Source organism: Camelus bactrianus, chromosome 20 (assembly GCF_048773025.1).
Source record: "Camelus bactrianus isolate YW-2024 breed Bactrian camel chromosome 20, ASM4877302v1, whole genome shotgun sequence".
Taxonomy (NCBI): domain Eukaryota; kingdom Metazoa; phylum Chordata; class Mammalia; order Artiodactyla; family Camelidae; genus Camelus; species Camelus bactrianus.
Window position 1 is genome coordinate 28450040 of NC_133558.1, and position 16645 is coordinate 28466684.

A 16645-nucleotide genomic window follows, 5' to 3' on the forward strand; every position below is an offset into this window, starting at 1 on the left:
CTACAGGCATATAGGGAACAGCAGGAGATGATTCTCACCAAAGCTCTGTCAAGCCCCATTGGCCCCTGGAGTTAGTTAGCTGGAGGGGAGCCAACCCCCAAAGGCACAAATAGACCCCTGGCTCCAGCAGTGTGCAGGCTGACAGAGCTGCATGATTTCCTCTTGCTCCCTGCCTGACCAAGACAATGTGGGAGGGCAGGAGGAGAAAAGCCAGAGGCTCTGGGTGATGGGTGAATAGAGCCCAGATGGACCAAAAGAAGGGCATGAACAAGCACCCACCCTGTGCCCCCTCTTTGGTGAGCAGCAGCCCTGGGATCACTGACATGGAAGGGACCTCCCTGGGGCTGACTGCTTTCCTGTGCTGATGGTTCCAAAGCTGGGAGGAAGGAAGCAGGGAGCAGTGCCCCAAGCATGGCTCCCCCCAACACCTATTTATTTCCTGTTTGTGATGATGGTGGGCAGGCCCTCACTTGTCCACTTTAGGCACCTTGAAGGGGCAAGGGTCTGGGAAGGGCTGGACCCAGGTTCCAGGGGCGCAGGCAGTGCAGCTTTTGGCTGTGTACATAGGGTGCTTTATTCTCCACAGAGTGATACATGCTATGGTGGGTTGGGCTTGGGCCGATGTCCCCATATGTACAGAACTGAATAAAGTGGGTCTCTGAGAAGAAGTCTGATTTGCCTTGGTGTAGAAAGGGAGACAGGAAGATGAAGATGGACATTACGACCAAGATGTGTTCAGTCCTGTGCTGGTCATGGCCTGGAATGCAGGGAGATAAGGCAGCTCTCAGGGTGGTCACTTCCAGGCAGGGGCAGCCTGCCGGGCTTGGAGGGCCTTCTGTACCACATCTTCCCACTGGGCATCTGATATCTCCCGAGCCCAAGCAGGAACCCCTGGCGCAGGCAGGCTTACTCCAGCCATCGTCCTTTTCACCAGCTCTACGTGTTCTGAAATTACAGGCAGAAACCAGCTGCAGGTAGAAACAATGGGAACAGCTCCCCTCTCCACTCACTGAACTAACCCAGAGCTTTTGGGCTAGCAAGGTCACTGAATCCTTTTTATTCCTAGGCAAGCCTGCTCATCCCCCAAGCCTAGAAGAATAGCATTTTCAGCTGGATCCCCCAAGTCTAGAAGAACATCATTTCACCTGGATCTTAGATTACAAACTTGTTTTAGAAATGGGGTGTTCCTCTGTGATTTCCCTTTACTGGCTCTAACCAGTCCCTTTCCTCTATAATTATTCCAGAATAAAAGAATGATCTCTTACCTGGGTCCATGGGAATAGAGCTGTGGTTGCTCAATGCTGTAGCTCCCCCCTCATCTTCATCCTCGCTTTCTAATGGTGGGTCTGGCAAATGAAGCCCCAGAGCCTGCAGAGCCGGAGAAGGCAGTTCAGGGCCAGCCCTGCAGGGGTTCTAGCTTCACCTGCTCAGGAACAATGTCTCCTCCACCATACCTGGATCCGGTCCTGGATATCAGCAACTACATCTTCTCCATCTCCCACCGGTGCCAGCTCCACTTCCTCTTGTTCAGGATCTTGGTTCAGAGGCTGGTAGGAGTAGCCAGCTGGGCCTGCCCCCGTTTCCTCCTGCTCTTCCTCTGGCTCCTCACTGCTCCAATCCCCAGTACCTTCTGTAGAGCCCTGGTGTGGCCCGAGTTCCTCAGTCTGACTGGGGAAGATACGCTCAGGACCCATGGTGTCTCCCCCTAGAACTACTGCTGCCATCAGGCAGGGGCTGCAAGAACAAGGAGATAGGAGAACAGGGACTGGGTGAAATTAGGTCCACCGTCAGCCTTTCATCCATCTCCCGTGGTCTCCTCCTGCGTCCACAAAACATTTAAACGCCCCAAGCTTCCTGCACCCGACCCACCTCAGCCTTTCCTAGTGCTCCACCTCTTAAGTTGGTTCTTATCGCCAGCCGGGGCCCACCCGCCTTGCTCTGCCAATTCTTAAAAAAACAGCCCAACCGGAGGCCATGCCCCCTCCCCCCAACTCACTTAGGAACTCCGGGTTGCCAAAGAAGCTCCCCTAGACAAGGAGTACCCGCCCCTTCTCTCCTCCCCAAGGGGTTCTCATCAGTACCACCTGACAAACGCCCTCCAGGCCCCAGGGGCTCCTTCAAATGGCCCCAGCTGCAACGTCCCCTACCCGACCCCGCTGATTCTCAGCACCGGTGCTTCCGCGCGCCTCACCAGCTCAGAGCCCGCGGCCGAACCCGCACCTTCACTTCCGGCGGGGCAGGACGTGCCGGGGCAACTAGTCCTCCAGCCCCGCCCCACGTTCATGATTGACGCGAGCGAGGACGTATAGTCCACCCCTTGTCCCGCCTCCACCATCTTCTGCCCAGACAACAAAGGACTACATCACCCAGAAGTCTCGCGGCTTTGACACAACTGCACATGTGCAGAACCTCCTCCGGCTCTTGCCCACTCCTGAGATCCCTTCACGTCCCTCCCCAAACCCGTGGACTACAAATCCCGGTAGGCTTCGGGCGCTTAGCGCTGATTGCACGTGCGCACACAGCTGCCCGCTGGAAGGTCCGAGCCTGGCTGTGTTTATCTCGTTGGGGACCGAGTCGTCGGTTGGCGCGCAACGGGTTCTAGGCTGCAGGCAGCGCGAGGACCCGCGGCCCCGCCCCGGCCCGGCCTGGCAGGTAGCCCCGGGTGGGTTGAGGGACTAGGAAAATTATAGGGGCTGGGGACACCCATGCCAAGAGCTGGATTCGTGGGGGAGGGGCCTGAGAGAGATGAGGTGGGGGTGGGGAGGGAGTTAGGGGGATGATGGGAAAGGAGAGTGTTAATGGGGAAAGGAGGACTCGGGGAGGATGGTGAGGAGACCCATGGGAGACACCTGGTAGCTAGAGAAAGCCCTAAAGGGAATTGGAAGGAAGACCAGGTTATGAGAACAGGGAAGCTGAGGATAACGGAAGCAAAGGGCGGGGGTGTCTGGCGTTGTGGGGGAAGGGAGGTTCGGATGACTGGAAGAAGGCAGGGATAGCGTCATATACAGGGAGGAAAATCTCTGGTCGAAAGGGGTCAATGAATATTAGCTTTCTATCCCTTAGAGGAAGAGGGCTATCGGAGTGGAGCTTGGAGTTATGGGAGAAGGAAAAAGGAGAAAATTGCAAAGCCCTCAGGAGTTCGAGAAGGGCCAGAAACGGGGACTGAAAATTGCAAGAGAATAGGAGCGTAGTTAGGTACATTAAAGGATTTGAAGAAGCTTGAGAATGCGGCAGTGATGGAGGATGGGAGAGACCCAGGGATAAGAGGAGTTCATGAGAACCTGCAGGCTTGTTATCCGCGAGCTTGAGTTGTCCCTCCTTATGGACGAGAAGCTAAGTTTTTTTTTTCTCCACCTTTGGATGGAATTGCTTCTCTCTTCCCCTGTGAATTCTTTACTTTCATATAGCTGAAGGGAGAGTAGAAGCTATGAGGGAAGATGAAGAACTCCCATTCTTAAGCTCTTCCACCTCCTTCCTATCTGTCCCCACAAGCCCAGATCCGAGAGCTTTTGGATTGAGGACAGGAGTAATGAAGTGAGAGTGGTTTCCTGCTGGGGCTATTTCAGGTTTGGCAGAGTGGCTATTTAAAGCATGGGGTGGGGGGTTGAGGGAGGTGGGCTGGGGTCGGGGAGGGGGCTGGCAAGCCTGCCGAAAGCCAAAGCTGTGTGTCTTTCTTGCAAGGGGCCTCCTTTACTTGAGCTTTTTCTGCGCCTGAGGTTCTGCCTGGGTCTTCCCTCCGCTAGGGCTTCTTGAAGAGGGAGCAAACGATTCACCCAAAACCAGCAGGTGCTTGCCAGCGAAGGCAGTGCCAGTCGCAGGATCTGCCTAGGGACAGAGCCTCCAGATGTACCCTTTATCACTAGGTTGGCAGATTGAGAGACCATGACCTCTTATGCCTGCTGTCTTTTTCTTGTCCTGCACAAGGGCATTTTTGCTTTCCTTCCAACTGCTTCCACTGCTTTGCAGTGTGCACCCCACCCTTAGCCCCTCTGAGGAACCCAAGTGGGAGAAAAGCTGCTGGAAACAGCTCGTTCTTTACCACAATAGCAGGGTTGGGCAAGTGGCAAGAGGAGAAAACCCCTCCTCCTCACTCCCGTTCTGTCAATCCCCAGTAGACACATACCTTTCTGGCTTAAGTTCCTAGTCTTGGCAGCATACCAGGCACAGCTGTCAAAGGAACTCCTTGTGCCTATGAGGGGCCCTGGGTGACCCCGAAGACAACAGCTCAGCTTGACAAGAGCCCCCTAGCTATCCATCCGTGGAGGTCCCTGCCCTGGATCAATCCCACCCTGTTGTGGATAAAGGGAGTATTCCATTCTAAAAGCCTAAAAGCTTTTTTGCTTGGAGGCACTCATGCCAGCTTTCAATAGACTGTCTGGGGCTGGCTGGGCTATTAATAGCTCTGAGTATTTTGAGATCCCTCTCCCCACCTCAAAGAGCACAGAGATTCTTAGAGAGGTGGCAGTAAGCAGAGCACAGCCAGAGAGACAAGAGAACTAACTCACCGGCCTGGGAAGGGGGCTTGGAGCTTGGGCCAGGCCAGGGACGGGGTGGCGCCTCCATGAGTGGGGTATGACCATGTTGAGCCTTGATCAGCAGCCTGAGCTGGCAGTCAGGTCAGACTGGCCCCACCCTTCCCTGTTGGAGAACACAGGGCCAGGGCTAGCTCCCTGACCTCGGCAGCTCCCCTGGGGCAAAGCCAGCCACCTGAGCTGCGGAGGGGTGGTGTGGGAGGGCCACCAGGGTGACACTTAGAGGCAAGGGCTAGTCTTGGGCAGAGTCACAGTGAGGCGGGCAAAGGCCTCGTCTGAGGAGCCCGTGGCCCTAATTTGTGTTCAGGTAGCAGAGGCAGCAGGCCGTGCCGGGGGGGCATGTTGCTGTAACCAGTGGCCCAGGGGATGTTACGGTGGACAGTGCACCTGGAGGGCGGGCCCCGCAGGGTGAACCATGCTGCAGTGGCTGTCGGGCACCGGGTATACTCCTTCGGGGGTTACTGCTCCGGTGAAGACTATGAGACGCTGCGTCAGATTGATGTGCACATTTTCAATGCAGGTAAGCTAATTTGGGGACCTTCCCTGGGTGCCCATGTCAGGGAGGGCAACGGGCAGCTGAATGAGGTTTGATGGTGATCCCTGTGGCCAAAGGGAGTGGGGGAAATGAATATCTGGTTTGGGAAAAGGTGGACAGCCTGAAGGGAGGTTCCCAGGGCTGAGCAGAACTGTGCCCACAGTGTCCTTGCGTTGGACAAAGCTGCCCCCAGTGAGACCTGCCACCCGCGGGCAGGCTCCCGTGGTACCCTACATGAGGTATGGACACTCAACTGTCCTCATCGATGACACAGTCTTCCTCTGGGGCGGGCGGAATGACACCGAAGGGGCCTGCAACGTGCTCTATGCCTTTGATGTCAGTGAGTATGGGTCTTGGAGAGGCTGTGTTCTGCCAGCTGGTGCCTTGGGGGGCTGGGAAGGGTGTGGGCTGAGGGAGCTGGGAGTAAGGCCCCCCAGAGTCTAGGAGAGAGTGTCAACTTGCTTACCAGGCCCACCCTCTCCCCTCCTTCAGATACTCACAAGTGGTCCACACCCCGAGTGTCAGGAACAGTTCCTGGGGCCCGGGATGGACATTCGGCTTGTGTCCTGGGCAAGACCATGTACATTTTCGGGGGCTACGAGCAGCTGGTAGGTCTGGGAAGAAACTACAGGTTTAGGGTGGGAATGAGAAAGTGGAAGGGGAATTGAAGGTCGTGGAATGGAAGGCTTTGGTTTGCTTGCAGGTTCTGAGTGGGGAGGGATGGAGGGCTGGAGAGTGACCACTGCCCCTCATTTATTCCTTCTTTCACTTCCTCTCTCTTCCCTCTCAGGCGGACTGCTTTTCCAATGACATTCACAAGCTGGATACCAGCACCATGACGTGGACCCTGATCTGTACAAAGGTCTGCCCTTCTTCCTCTCTTCCAGGTCCCCACCCTCAATTTAAGAAACCATAGGGAGCTCAAACAGTGAAAGCTGACCCTCTCCCCCTCCCACCCTGCTCCTGCCCAGGGCAACCCTGCACGCTGGAGGGACTTCCACTCGGCCACAATGCTGGGCAGTCACATGTATGTCTTTGGGGGCCGCGCCGACCGTTTTGGGCCATTCCATTCCAACAATGAGATTTACTGCAACCGCATCCGCGTCTTTGACACGAGGACTGAGGCCTGGCTGGACTGTCCACCCACCCCAGTGCTTCCTGAGGGGCGCCGGAGCCACTCAGCTTGTGAGTGTCTGTTCCATCCCCACCGAGTCCCCTTCCTGCCCATTGTCCCCACGCTCCTAACATTCCTCTCTCCTTCCAGTTGGCTACAATGGGGAGCTGTACATTTTTGGTGGCTATAATGCAAGGCTGAACCGGCACTTCCATGACCTCTGGAAGTTTAACCCTGGTAAAGAGCACTGCCTTTAAAGGAGGAACAGAGAGGAATTTCGGGCAAGGGGGAGAATAATCCTGAATAGGTGAGGTGCGTGGGTGGAGAGGATATCTGGAGTAGGCAGGCCTTGAACCACCATATAAATTCTTTTTAGTGTCGTTTACCTGGAAAAAGATTGAACCGAAAGGGAAGGGGCCGTGTCCCCGCCGGCGCCAGTGTTGCTGTATTGTTGGTGACAAGATTGTCCTCTTTGGGGGCACCAGGTTAGGAGGAGAGAGGGGAGGGATCCAGGAAGGGTCTCAGCCTGTGACTCACCTGGGAGACATTTGAGCGAGAGGGTCTCGTGGGTCGTCTCTGCTCCTTCCTTCATCTCTCTTTTGATCCCTACAGTCCGTCTCCTGAGGAAGGCCTGGGAGATGAATTTGACCTCATAGATCATTCTGACTTACACATCTTGGACTTTAGTAAGTACACTTACTCCCAAAGTGCTCATGTCATCAGGGTGCCTGTCTTTGGGTGGTGATATCCAGGACTGGGCTCTTTCCTCAGCTTTGACCATCTCCCTCTTCACTCCTCCTTTTAAGGCCCTAGTCTGAAGACTCTGTGCAAACTGGCTGTGATTCAGTATAACCTGGACCAGTCCTGTTTGCCCCATGACATCAGGTATAGTGACTGGTTAGAAAGGGATGGGTTGAGGTGAGTAGGCAGCACAGGCATGACCTGACTGGCTTGGTCTCACGATGGGGGAGATAGGTTTTGTTCTGCTGGAGATGTAGTGTGCTTGTGGAGAGTGAGCTGGAAGGAAATATAAAACTGTCAGCACGGTAAATTGTGTGGGGAAAAAAAAATCCAGTTTTTCAAACCAAGCTCAGAAACATCACTTCCTGAGACCTGCTTATTCAGTTTTTGTTAACGTGCTGAGAAAGTTTGATTAAATCTTAGAACCTAGTTGCAAAGTAAAGACAAGTTTCAGAGCTTCTGGATCACATCAGTTCCAGAATTAAGGGAGGTCCTTCCTAGCTACTTGCCCTTGAATTCCATTCTTAGGTCCAGATCAAGCACTAAGTTATTTTGCATATAATTGTGCCCTTCTGGGTCATTCTGTGACACTTCCCTCTCCTTGTATCAGTTCAATTTAACTCTTACTTGCTGAGGGTCTCTGTGTTCAGTATTTGGTGACAGAGTATACATGGTTGAACTGATGGATCTTGGACCAGCCCAGGATTGACACATGTGCAAGTACCTAATACCAAGTAGCCTGTAGCCTTGGTGTAAGGAGGTACTTGGTGAATCTACGTAGAGTGATAGAATTGCTAAAAAGAGAGGGACTTAATTTTAATGTGGTGGAATGGATGGAGAAGGCCTCAGGGAGGATGTGAGAGCTAAGTCAGAGCCTTAAAAGGATGGGAACTGAGAGCAAAAAGGGGCATTCCTGGTGGAGTGAGGGGGATAGGCTTTCGTTTTGGATTTGAACAGAGGAGGAAAGGTAGGTTGGGAAGTTTATTGAGATGTATACAACAGGTGGTTTTCTCCAGGTGTTGGGCACAAGAATACAAATATGTGAGCAAACAGGAAGTCCACATGAGCTTGCAGGTGGAGGAGTGGGTGGTACTGGATTTGGTGGTGGGTGGTGACTAATTGTTAAACCTAGTAGGGCTGTAAGGAAGAGGTGGCTGTGGGTGGTTGAGCTTTAGGAAGTAGAAGGGACTGGTATGTTCATAGCTTTGTTCAAGCAATTCTGGGCTTGGGGATGGAGGCTCCCCTTTCTGTCCTTTCTGCCTGTCATTGTTGGCCTTCCAGGTGGGAGCTGAATGCCATGACCACCAACAGCAATATCAGTCGCCCCATCGTCTCCTCCCATGGATAGGGGGAAGTTTCTGCCGCTTCCCTTCCTGAGCCTGCTGTTGTTTCCACTGCCCCTGCCCATCTCTCACCCGCCTGCCCCTTTGGACCCTGGACTTGGTATACCTCCACATGGAGTTGTTGGACTAGAGATGTTTTCTGTGCTGTGAACTCAGTGGGGAGCTGTAGGTGGGGAGGGCTAGGTCCCTTCCTCCTTGGGCCGAGGGCCCCTTCCCCTTGGTGCTCTGTCCCATCCACCTCCCTCCAACTGCTCCTGGGCCTCTGCTCTGCCCCATGCCAGCCATGCTCTGCTGGGAACAGAAGAAGGGAATGGGGTGAAGGGAGAAGCAAGCAGTGTCTGAGCCTCAGGAGCTTCCCCCCTACCCGTATTTCCACTCCTTCCCCCTGCTTGAGCCATGGGCATTGATTGGGAGCTGAGAGGAGTTGCAGCTGTTGGCATGAAACCTCCTTCTCCCTTACCTGGGGAGGCAAGGACCAGCAGATAATCCCACCCTTCCTTAAGCTGTTGCTGCACCCTGACGCTCTCAGCCAGCTCTGATTTTATAAAAATGAAATAAAAATCTCCAAACGTGTGATCTCTTGTGGAATATGATGGGGATGGTAGGAGTGTGCTATGGGGGCAGAGTGCTGAGGTTCTGGCTTCTCAGCCAAGAGCATTAGGCAACTAGACATCACCACGGCTGGACGTAGTCTCTCATCGTAGTCTCTCATCGGCGCGGACAGTGCCATGCGACGGAAAGGTGGCGACTTTACCTCGAGTGGGCGCTCTCTTAGGCCCAGAACCCAGGGGCAGCCCGTCTGACCCCGCCCGGCGGCTCAGCAGTGGGCAGGTTCTGCTCTGCTGTCCTGTGCCGCGTGGACTCGGCCTCCCATAGGCACCGGAAGGGGCGGGGCGAGGGCCGCCGGAGCGGAAGTAGCGCCATTCGTCTTCGCCGCGCCGCACGAACGGATGCCGAGAGCGAGCTCTCGCGACTGGGCGGCTGCCGAGTCTCCTGGTGGGGCCCAGGATGACTGGGAGGACTCCAAGGGCCTGGAGCCCGAAGACTTGCGGAAGGGTGAGGGCACGGCGCTGGGCTGAGGGGTAGCGCGGGCGCTGGGGGCGGGGAGAGGATCCAGACGGGGGTGCCCGCCCCGCGCCCAGTAACTCAGAGTCTGGTGTGGGCTCGGACCCTGCGGACGCCGTCACCGTGAGACTGCTAAATTCTATGACAGACGCAAACACTGGAGCGCCCCCCAACGCACTGGAAAGTGGGGAGTGAGAGAGGATGCTTCCTGGATTAGGACATCCTGAACAGTTTCTTAAAGGAAGGATGAGGGTTTTGCGCAGGGAGAAAACAGATGTTCAAAACCACAGGCAGGAAAGGGCATGGGTGATTGGGAAATGGTTAGTAGGTCAGGAGTCAACAAATTTCAGAGACACTGTTGAGCATCTGTTGTATGCAGGTACAGTTCTAGATGCTTAAGAGAGAATAGTGAATAAAGCAACCCAAAAAAGTTCTCATGAAGCTTACCTTTTAGGGGTTAAAAAAAAATGAAACCAAGCAAGTTGGTATATGAAAAGACAATAAAGCACAGAATGACATACTTTAAATGGTGAATTATATGGTATATGAGTTGTATCCCAGTTTTTCAAAAAATGATAAGAGCTTTGAAGAGAAAGCAGAGGCAGGGTTGCAATTTTTAAGTAATCACAGAAGGCCTCTCTGAGTGGGGGACATTTGAGAAATACTTTGAAGGAGGTGAGAGAGCAAGTAATAAATACATCTGGAGGAAGTGTTCCCAAGCAGAGGCAAAATTAAGTGCAAAGGAACTGAGATGGGAACATACCTCCCTGCTTAGGAACTGCTAGGATGCCAGTCGACTGGAAAGGAGTAGGAAGATTAGAGACAATATGGGGTTTTGGTCACGTGGGGGTTTCAGGCTGTTACAAAGCCTATAGCTTTTATTTTGAGCAAGATAGAAGCCATTGGGGAATTTTGAGTTCTGATCTGAAGGATATGTATGTGGAAATGAGGTGGGAGTGCTAAGATCGGATTTGCATTTTCAATGCCTCTCTCTGGGGAGCATAGCTTCGAGAGGATTGAGGCTGGAAGTTGAGAGAGCAGTTAGGAGGCTAGAGCACTGATAAAAGTGAGAGGTGTTGAGAGTGTTCTGAACCAGAATAATGACAGTGGTACCTGAGCAAGGGAGACAGGAGCCCTTGTGGGGAAGCCTGCGAAGGAATAATTTAAGAGAAGATGAAAGGGAAGAGGGTATAGCTCAGTGGTAGAGCACACACTTAGCATGCATGAAGTCATGGGCTCAATCCTCAAGTAACCCCATTAAATTCATCATCATCATCATCATCATCATACCTAATTACCCCTCCTCCCCCCAAAAGAGAGAAGATGAAAAAGAAGAAACTGGCTTGGTCCACCTCCAGCCTTACATATACACCTTAGCAAGGTGAGGCCCCAGGTAACTGGAACAGATGGGGAGTTAGGTGTCAGTGTAGCACCATTACAACTTGTGCTGCCTGGGACCTGCAGTGATGGGCCTTAAGGTTAGGATGTTGGAAAGGATCAGTGACCTAAGGAGTAAGGATGGGGTGATGTCTTTGCAGCAGTGGAAGGTGCTGAGCTGAGCATCTTGTGGTCCCCCCACCCCACTTCCACAGGCACATCTAACATGTCATTTGAGGAGCTGTTGGAATTGCAGAGCCAAATGGGGACTAAGACATTCAAACAATTGGTAACTGGAAACAGCACTAAGAAGCAAGGTTCTAGACCACCTGTCCAAAAAGCGTGTGTTGCAGATAAGCACAGGTGAGGAGCAAGGCCTGTCACAGTTGTTGGAGGATACCTGGGACCTTGAGTAATTGTCTGCTTTTCTGGATGGCAGGTGGGAGGCCTTTGACCTGTCCTTTGATTTCTCTGTAGGCCTCTGGAAATGTCAGCCAAGGTCCGGGTGCCATTTTTGCGTCAAGTTGTCCCCATCAGTAAGAAGGTGAGGAGGAGGCAGTAAGCACTTTCTAAGTGAAAGGACACCGAACAATTCTTTTATATTCTCTGTTCTCTCCAAAGGTAGCCCGGGACCCCCGCTTTGACGATCTGTCAGGGGAATATAATCCTGAGGTGTTTGATAAAACATATAAATTTCTAAATGACATCCGAGCCAGAGAGAAAGAGGTGTGTACCATGGGACTGGTTTGTGGAGACTCCAAGGGGTGGAAAACTAGAGCACAGGTTAGGGAGTCTGGCAGAAGGGAGTAGGGTGCATCAGTTCACTAGCTGATGTCATCATTGGCAGGTTACTTAACCAATTTCTGCTTCAGTTTCCTAATCATAAAAAGAGATAATAATTCCTGTCTCATAGGGTCATTGAGTTAACATACGTGAATCTCTTAGAATAACGCTTGGCACAAAGTTTTAGCTACCATTTACAGAATGCTAACCATCACATTCACCTTCCAATGTGGAGCTTGTGAAAAAGCAGTTGAAGAAGCGCCGTTCAGGGGAGGAGCATGAGAAACTGCAGCAGTTGCTTCAGCGAATGGTGAGTAGGTGAGAATTACCCAAGGAGGGGGAAGTAGGGAGAGCAGGTAGAAGTGGAAGGTGATTCACGGTCCCTCCTATTTACCTGTCCCCCCAATCTCATCTTTGCCCATCAGGAGCAGCAAGAAATGGCGCAGCAGGAACGGAAGCAGCAGCAGGAGCTGCGCCTGGCACTGAAGCAGGAACGGCGGGCTCAGGCCCAGCAGGGCCATCGGCCATACTTCCTGAAGAAATGTGAGTAGGGCACAGCTATGACCGACTAGTTACAGGGATGGGGGTTGGGTGGCCATAGTGGCAGGATGCTGTATTGGGGGCCTATGAGCTCCCTAAGGGAGGCATGAAGGCTGGATCCCATGGTAAGCTGAAGGGAAGTAGAAATAGTAGGGCAGGGTTGTGTGTAACCATTCTTGTATCCCTAATTAGACTATGGGCAGGAAGTGTCACTCGTATCTCTGTTTCACCCCCACATTTGTTAGGTTGGGCACAGAGAAGAAACTCATATTGAGAAAGAGTAGAATCATAGGAGTCACCTTGCTTCCACACACCGGTGAACTCCGGATATGTCATATATTCGAGCAAAGTGGTTAAGAATTACGGGCCTGGGGAAAGGGAAAGGGGGCTTTCTTTGCTTACCAGCTTTCTTTCTTCCTGTGCTCCAGCTGAGCAGCGCCAGTTGGTCCTCGCTGAAAAGTTCAAGGAGCTGAAACGCAGCAAGAAGTTAGAGAGCTTTTTGAGTCGAAAGAGGCGCCGAAATGCAGGCAAGGACAGAAGACATCTCCCTTTGAGCAAGGAGTAATAAGGAACTGTCTTCAACTCTGCCACTACCCCAGTGAGAAATGCATCTGTGGGGACACCTTTGGGCTTGCCCTGTTCTGGTTCTTTCCCAAGGGCGAGGATCACATCTGCCTTGGAACTAGATTGGCTCGGAGATGACTAGCAGGCTTTCGGACTGCCCCAGGACTGACAGGAGGAGCAGGTCAGCCCTCTGCCATGCCACACTCGCCCTGCTTGGATCTGCTTCATAATATTCTAGTGTCCTTCTCCCATCCGTGCCTTAAAATAATGATTGTGGTGTAGAAAGAGAAGGACCAGTGAGTGATCTTGAGGCCAGTTGAAGGCCATAGAGTCTGTCAGTGACTCCCAGGGCTGGGACTGGGAGCCAGTTCATAAACACTCTTATTACTCATCTTTTTATTTCCTTTTGTGAGTGGCGTAGAACTATTTTTTCAGGGACATATGAGGTGGGCAATAAACCTAAGGTTCCTACAGAGTGGGAAGTCAGATCAGAGACCCATCCTACTTAAATCCAACAGCTGAAACAGTCATTCAGAGAGGGAACCAATCCCACAACTCACCTCCTTAGCTTTGATTTTGGATTCAAGGGGTGGTAGGATGTGGGACAAAGAGCTTCCCCAATAACTTGTAAACACAGCTGGCTCTCAGTAGTTGGTTTTTTGTTTGTTTGTTTTAGTATTATTTTATTTGGGGGTGGTAATTGGGCTTTTTAATTTATTATTTTTAGTGGAGGTACTGGGAATTGAACCCAGGACCTTGTGCTTGCTAGGTATACACTCTACCACTGAGCATACCCTTCCCCTCAGTACTGTTTGGGTGGAGGGTTCATTCTAATGTGGACTGGGAAATCCTCAAGCTGACAATTAAGTTTACAGGGATCTCAGGTTGATGGTCTCTCTAGGTACCTGGCAGAACCAAATACAATCCTCTCTTGAGGACTGAACTTTAAATCTAGGCCTCAAGGAATTCCTTCAGATAGAATTTCAAGGAATATGAGCCTACAGTGAAGACACAAAGCGCACAAGGAAAGAAACTACCATGAGCAGGAGTCGTAAGAAACAATAGGCAATTAAATCAAACCAGCAAGACTTGAGATGTTGGAAGTATAAAATACAAAAAAACAAGTCTTATGATGAAAGAAAAGGTATGCTAATGAAAAGAAGGACCAAATTAGTTTGATTAAAAAATTTTTTTAATGAAAAATATACTATTTGAAGTTACAGACTTTCTGATTAAGTGGCAGATTAGACACACCAGGAAGGAAAATGAGCTGGAAGTAGATCTGAAGAAGGTATACCCATGGAGCCCAGAGATAGAGAGAAAGAGAAACTAAGGAAAAGGTGAAAAAGCAGACGACAGAGTGAGGTGTGACCCAAACCAAAGTTGCAGAAGGAGGTAATTTTAAGGAGGCTGAGAATTTTCTAGAATTCATAAAATTTCTAAACTAAGAATTAAGAAGACCAGTTAATCACAAACAGGATGAGGGGGCAAATAAATGACAAAGATACAGAATATTAGAAAGATTAACATCTAAAAAGCAGCTGTAAAGAAAAAGGGAGGTAGAATTAGAAGTTAGGACATCTGTTATTACTTGATACTTCTTGGATGGGGGGAAAGATGTTATGATAAAAATGCATAAAATGTGCTGCTCCCAGTAATTGTAAGATGAGAGCTGTAGCTACCAGGATAGTTTGGCCCAAAGGGAGTGAGGGAGCCTGTGCTCCAGGGTCCCCAGTGTCACATGTATCAGTCCTGCTTTAAAGCCAAAAAAACTGATTCTGGTTGATAAAAGCAGAAAAAGACTATTGAACTATTGGGCTTACAGAGGAACTAAGGTTGGAGAGAAGCTCAAAAAAAAAAAAAAAAAAAGACTAGTGAGGGGTAAAGTCTGAGCAGTTAAAAGCACTCTTAAGTCCTACCTTGGAACCAGTGAGCTTTTGTGTGTGTGTGTTTAATTGAAGTACAGTCAGTTTACAACGTTATGTTAATTTTCTCAGAACCAGTGTTGATGTGAAGATGTCACTGCCACCGCCAAAGGCAGCACTCCATTTACCCCCTGCTCTGCTCTAGACAGATGTTGCTGGCAGAGGCATCTGATCACCTGGCTGCAAGGGGGAGGCTGGGAAAGCAAGTGTCTGGTTTTTTATATGGTGGGAGGTAGATTCTGTCTTCTACCTAGATTTGTGGTGGGAGGTTTCCAAGCGTGAGAAAGAGGTTCAGGTGAAGGGTGGTCAAGAAACCATGATGTATGTCCACTATGAGACTGTACTGGCCCCCAAGCCTGCTACTTTTCCCCTTCAACAAGGAGCCAGAGGAGATTTTGGAGAGCTGAGCTTCAGCTATGGGTTTGTTTGGTTTTGGTTTTTATTGTTAACAGCTTTATTGAGATACAATTCACATGCCTTCCAATTTACCCACTTAAAGTGGGCAATTCAGTGGTTTTTAGTATATTCACAGAGTTGAATACCACAATTTTGTAACATTTTCAGCACCCCCAAAAGAAATCCCGTACCTTCTAGCAGTCTTTTCCCCTTTCTTCCCAATTCCTCCAGCTCCAGGCAACCACCAAACCACTTTCTCTAGATTTATCTTATATAAATGGAATCAATATGTAGTCCTTTGTGTGCAAATCAGCTAAAGAGATATAAAGAATGAGGCTTTGCAGAATGAGGCTCACAAGGGGGTCAGGGTAGCAAACTTCCATCCCGAGACAGCCTGGAAGTGTTCGCCCTGTAGGAATAAAAAGTCTTGAGCGCAGAGGAAGCTCAGATTTCTACTGGTGCTGGTGAGAGAAGGCCAGTCAGGACTGCTTGCCTGGATGGCTAGATTGGGCATATCAGCCAGGCCAGAGTCGAAGTGGGGTTAGTGTGTGTAGGAGCTGGACTGCAGACTGGAACGTGCAGGGTTTGGGGGATCAAGACTGGTGTGTTCTTCCCTTAAGAATCGTAGGCTGGTCCACTGCAGATGAGCAGGTGGGTACCCTATGGGGAACTGCGGAGCAGGGCGACTGAGTAGGGATGAAGGGGTGGAAACAGGTGCAGCTGGTGAGCCTAGTCAGTGGCCTACAGCTCCGCCCATGTAGGAGTCAGTTGGGGCAGCAGCAGCACGGGGTAGCAATGGGAGAAAGTCCCATCTGGTCCCCATGTGTGGTGCATGCTGGCCTGGCTGCTACAGCCCAGGGGCTCTCCAGTGGGAAAGGGTTGGCTCATAAAGAGAATGAGAACCCAGAGAAGCAAAGAGCGCTGGCCCCAGAGAGCTGGCTCAAGAATGAGGGCACAGCCTGGACCAATAAGAGAAACAGGCTGTGATCTCTGGCACAAAGTGGAGAGGCACCTAAGTGACAAACTGCGGCAGCCCCAGTGTGCCCACTGCTGCCCCAACCTGCTGCTGCCTCCCAGTAGCACGGGCCAGCAGGATGGTTCTGTGAGAACCAGCAGGAGCACCACACTGCAAAGCGGAGCAAGCATGGGCCTACCGTGTCTGTGTTGTTCTGTTGTCTCATCCTGGGCATCCTGACCCTCCTAAGCCCTGGCTTCTTTTTCTCTGACTGACTTCATTCCAAATCTCAGTCTTGGGTGGCACCCAGTCGCCTTTGGTCTCTGTGCCCTCTCCCATCACCTGACTCTTCCTCATCCCTCTCCCCCTCCTTTCTTCTGTAGCTTTCTCCTGATCACCTAGTCATGGACTCAGGATGCTTGGGTCACTCCCCTCCTCTGCCTCAGTGTGGGTAGGGCCAGGTGAGCCAATCATAGTAGCACAGAGCAAACCCCTCACAGTGGCAGAGGCCTGCCTCAGGCTAGTTGGGGTCCAGCTTTGGGGACAGTGTGCAGCTTGCAGGCAAGGCTCTGGGACTGGTGGAGGCAGAGTGAAGGGAGGAGGAGTCCATGAAGGTTGCAGTTCCTTCTAGGTCGGCTTCCAACCCAGATCCTAGAGCTTCTGAGTGGGACACACGTTAAGGTCCTGGGTGCGCGCGGTGGCTGCAAGGGTCCCTTACCTCACCATCCCCCTCAGTCTAACCTCGGGGAGGTGCCGTGCACTGCACTCACTGCTG

At 51.5% G+C, this 16645-nt stretch overlaps 2 protein-coding genes across 8 annotated transcripts; one reads left to right on the top strand and one right to left on the bottom strand.

Moving 5' to 3' along the window:
- Positions 1-549: 549 nt before the first annotated feature.
- On the bottom strand, positions 550-2350 carry MEA1 (male-enhanced antigen 1). Of its 3 annotated transcripts, none has more exons than XM_010973763.3 (4): positions 2148-2350; positions 1455-1734; positions 1266-1368; positions 550-945 (listed from the first exon to the last, which is right to left on the bottom strand). In XM_010973763.3, the coding sequence occupies exons 1-4, from the start codon at positions 2333-2335 to the stop codon at positions 794-796; spliced, it is 723 nt and encodes a 240-aa protein (XP_010972065.2). In that variant the 5' UTR covers positions 2336-2350; the 3' UTR covers positions 550-793. The 3 variants fall into 3 exon arrangements, with proteins under 3 accessions (XP_010972065.2, XP_010972066.1, XP_045365318.1); XM_010973764.3 differs by having other exon boundaries at positions 2192-2326; XM_045509362.2 differs by having other exon boundaries at positions 2085-2218.
- Positions 2351-2496: 146 nt separating this feature from the next.
- LOC105083793 (kelch domain-containing protein 3) lies at positions 2497-12985 on the top strand. 5 transcript variants are annotated; one of them, XM_045509361.2, is made up of 15 exons: positions 2497-2652; positions 4840-5052; positions 5231-5407; positions 5560-5675; positions 5858-5929; positions 6039-6252; positions 6332-6418; positions 6558-6666; positions 6794-6867; positions 10923-11070; positions 11185-11251; positions 11329-11433; positions 11726-11800; positions 11916-12033; positions 12459-12985. In XM_045509361.2, the coding sequence occupies exons 2-15, from the start codon at positions 4899-4901 to the stop codon at positions 12593-12595; spliced, it is 1653 nt and encodes a 550-aa protein (XP_045365317.1). In that variant the 5' UTR covers positions 2497-2652; positions 4840-4898; the 3' UTR covers positions 12596-12985. The 5 variants fall into 5 exon arrangements, with proteins under 5 accessions (XP_045365317.1, XP_010972070.1, XP_074204856.1 ...); XM_074348755.1 differs by lacking the exons at positions 10923-11070; positions 11185-11251; positions 11329-11433; ... (1 more) ...; positions 11916-12033; positions 12459-12985 and adding exons at positions 3493-3566; positions 6988-7066; positions 8204-8838 and having other exon boundaries at positions 2498-2652; XM_010973768.3 differs by lacking the exons at positions 10923-11070; positions 11185-11251; positions 11329-11433; ... (1 more) ...; positions 11916-12033; positions 12459-12985 and adding exons at positions 6988-7066; positions 8204-8838.
- The last annotated feature ends 3660 nt before the right edge of the window (positions 12986-16645 follow it).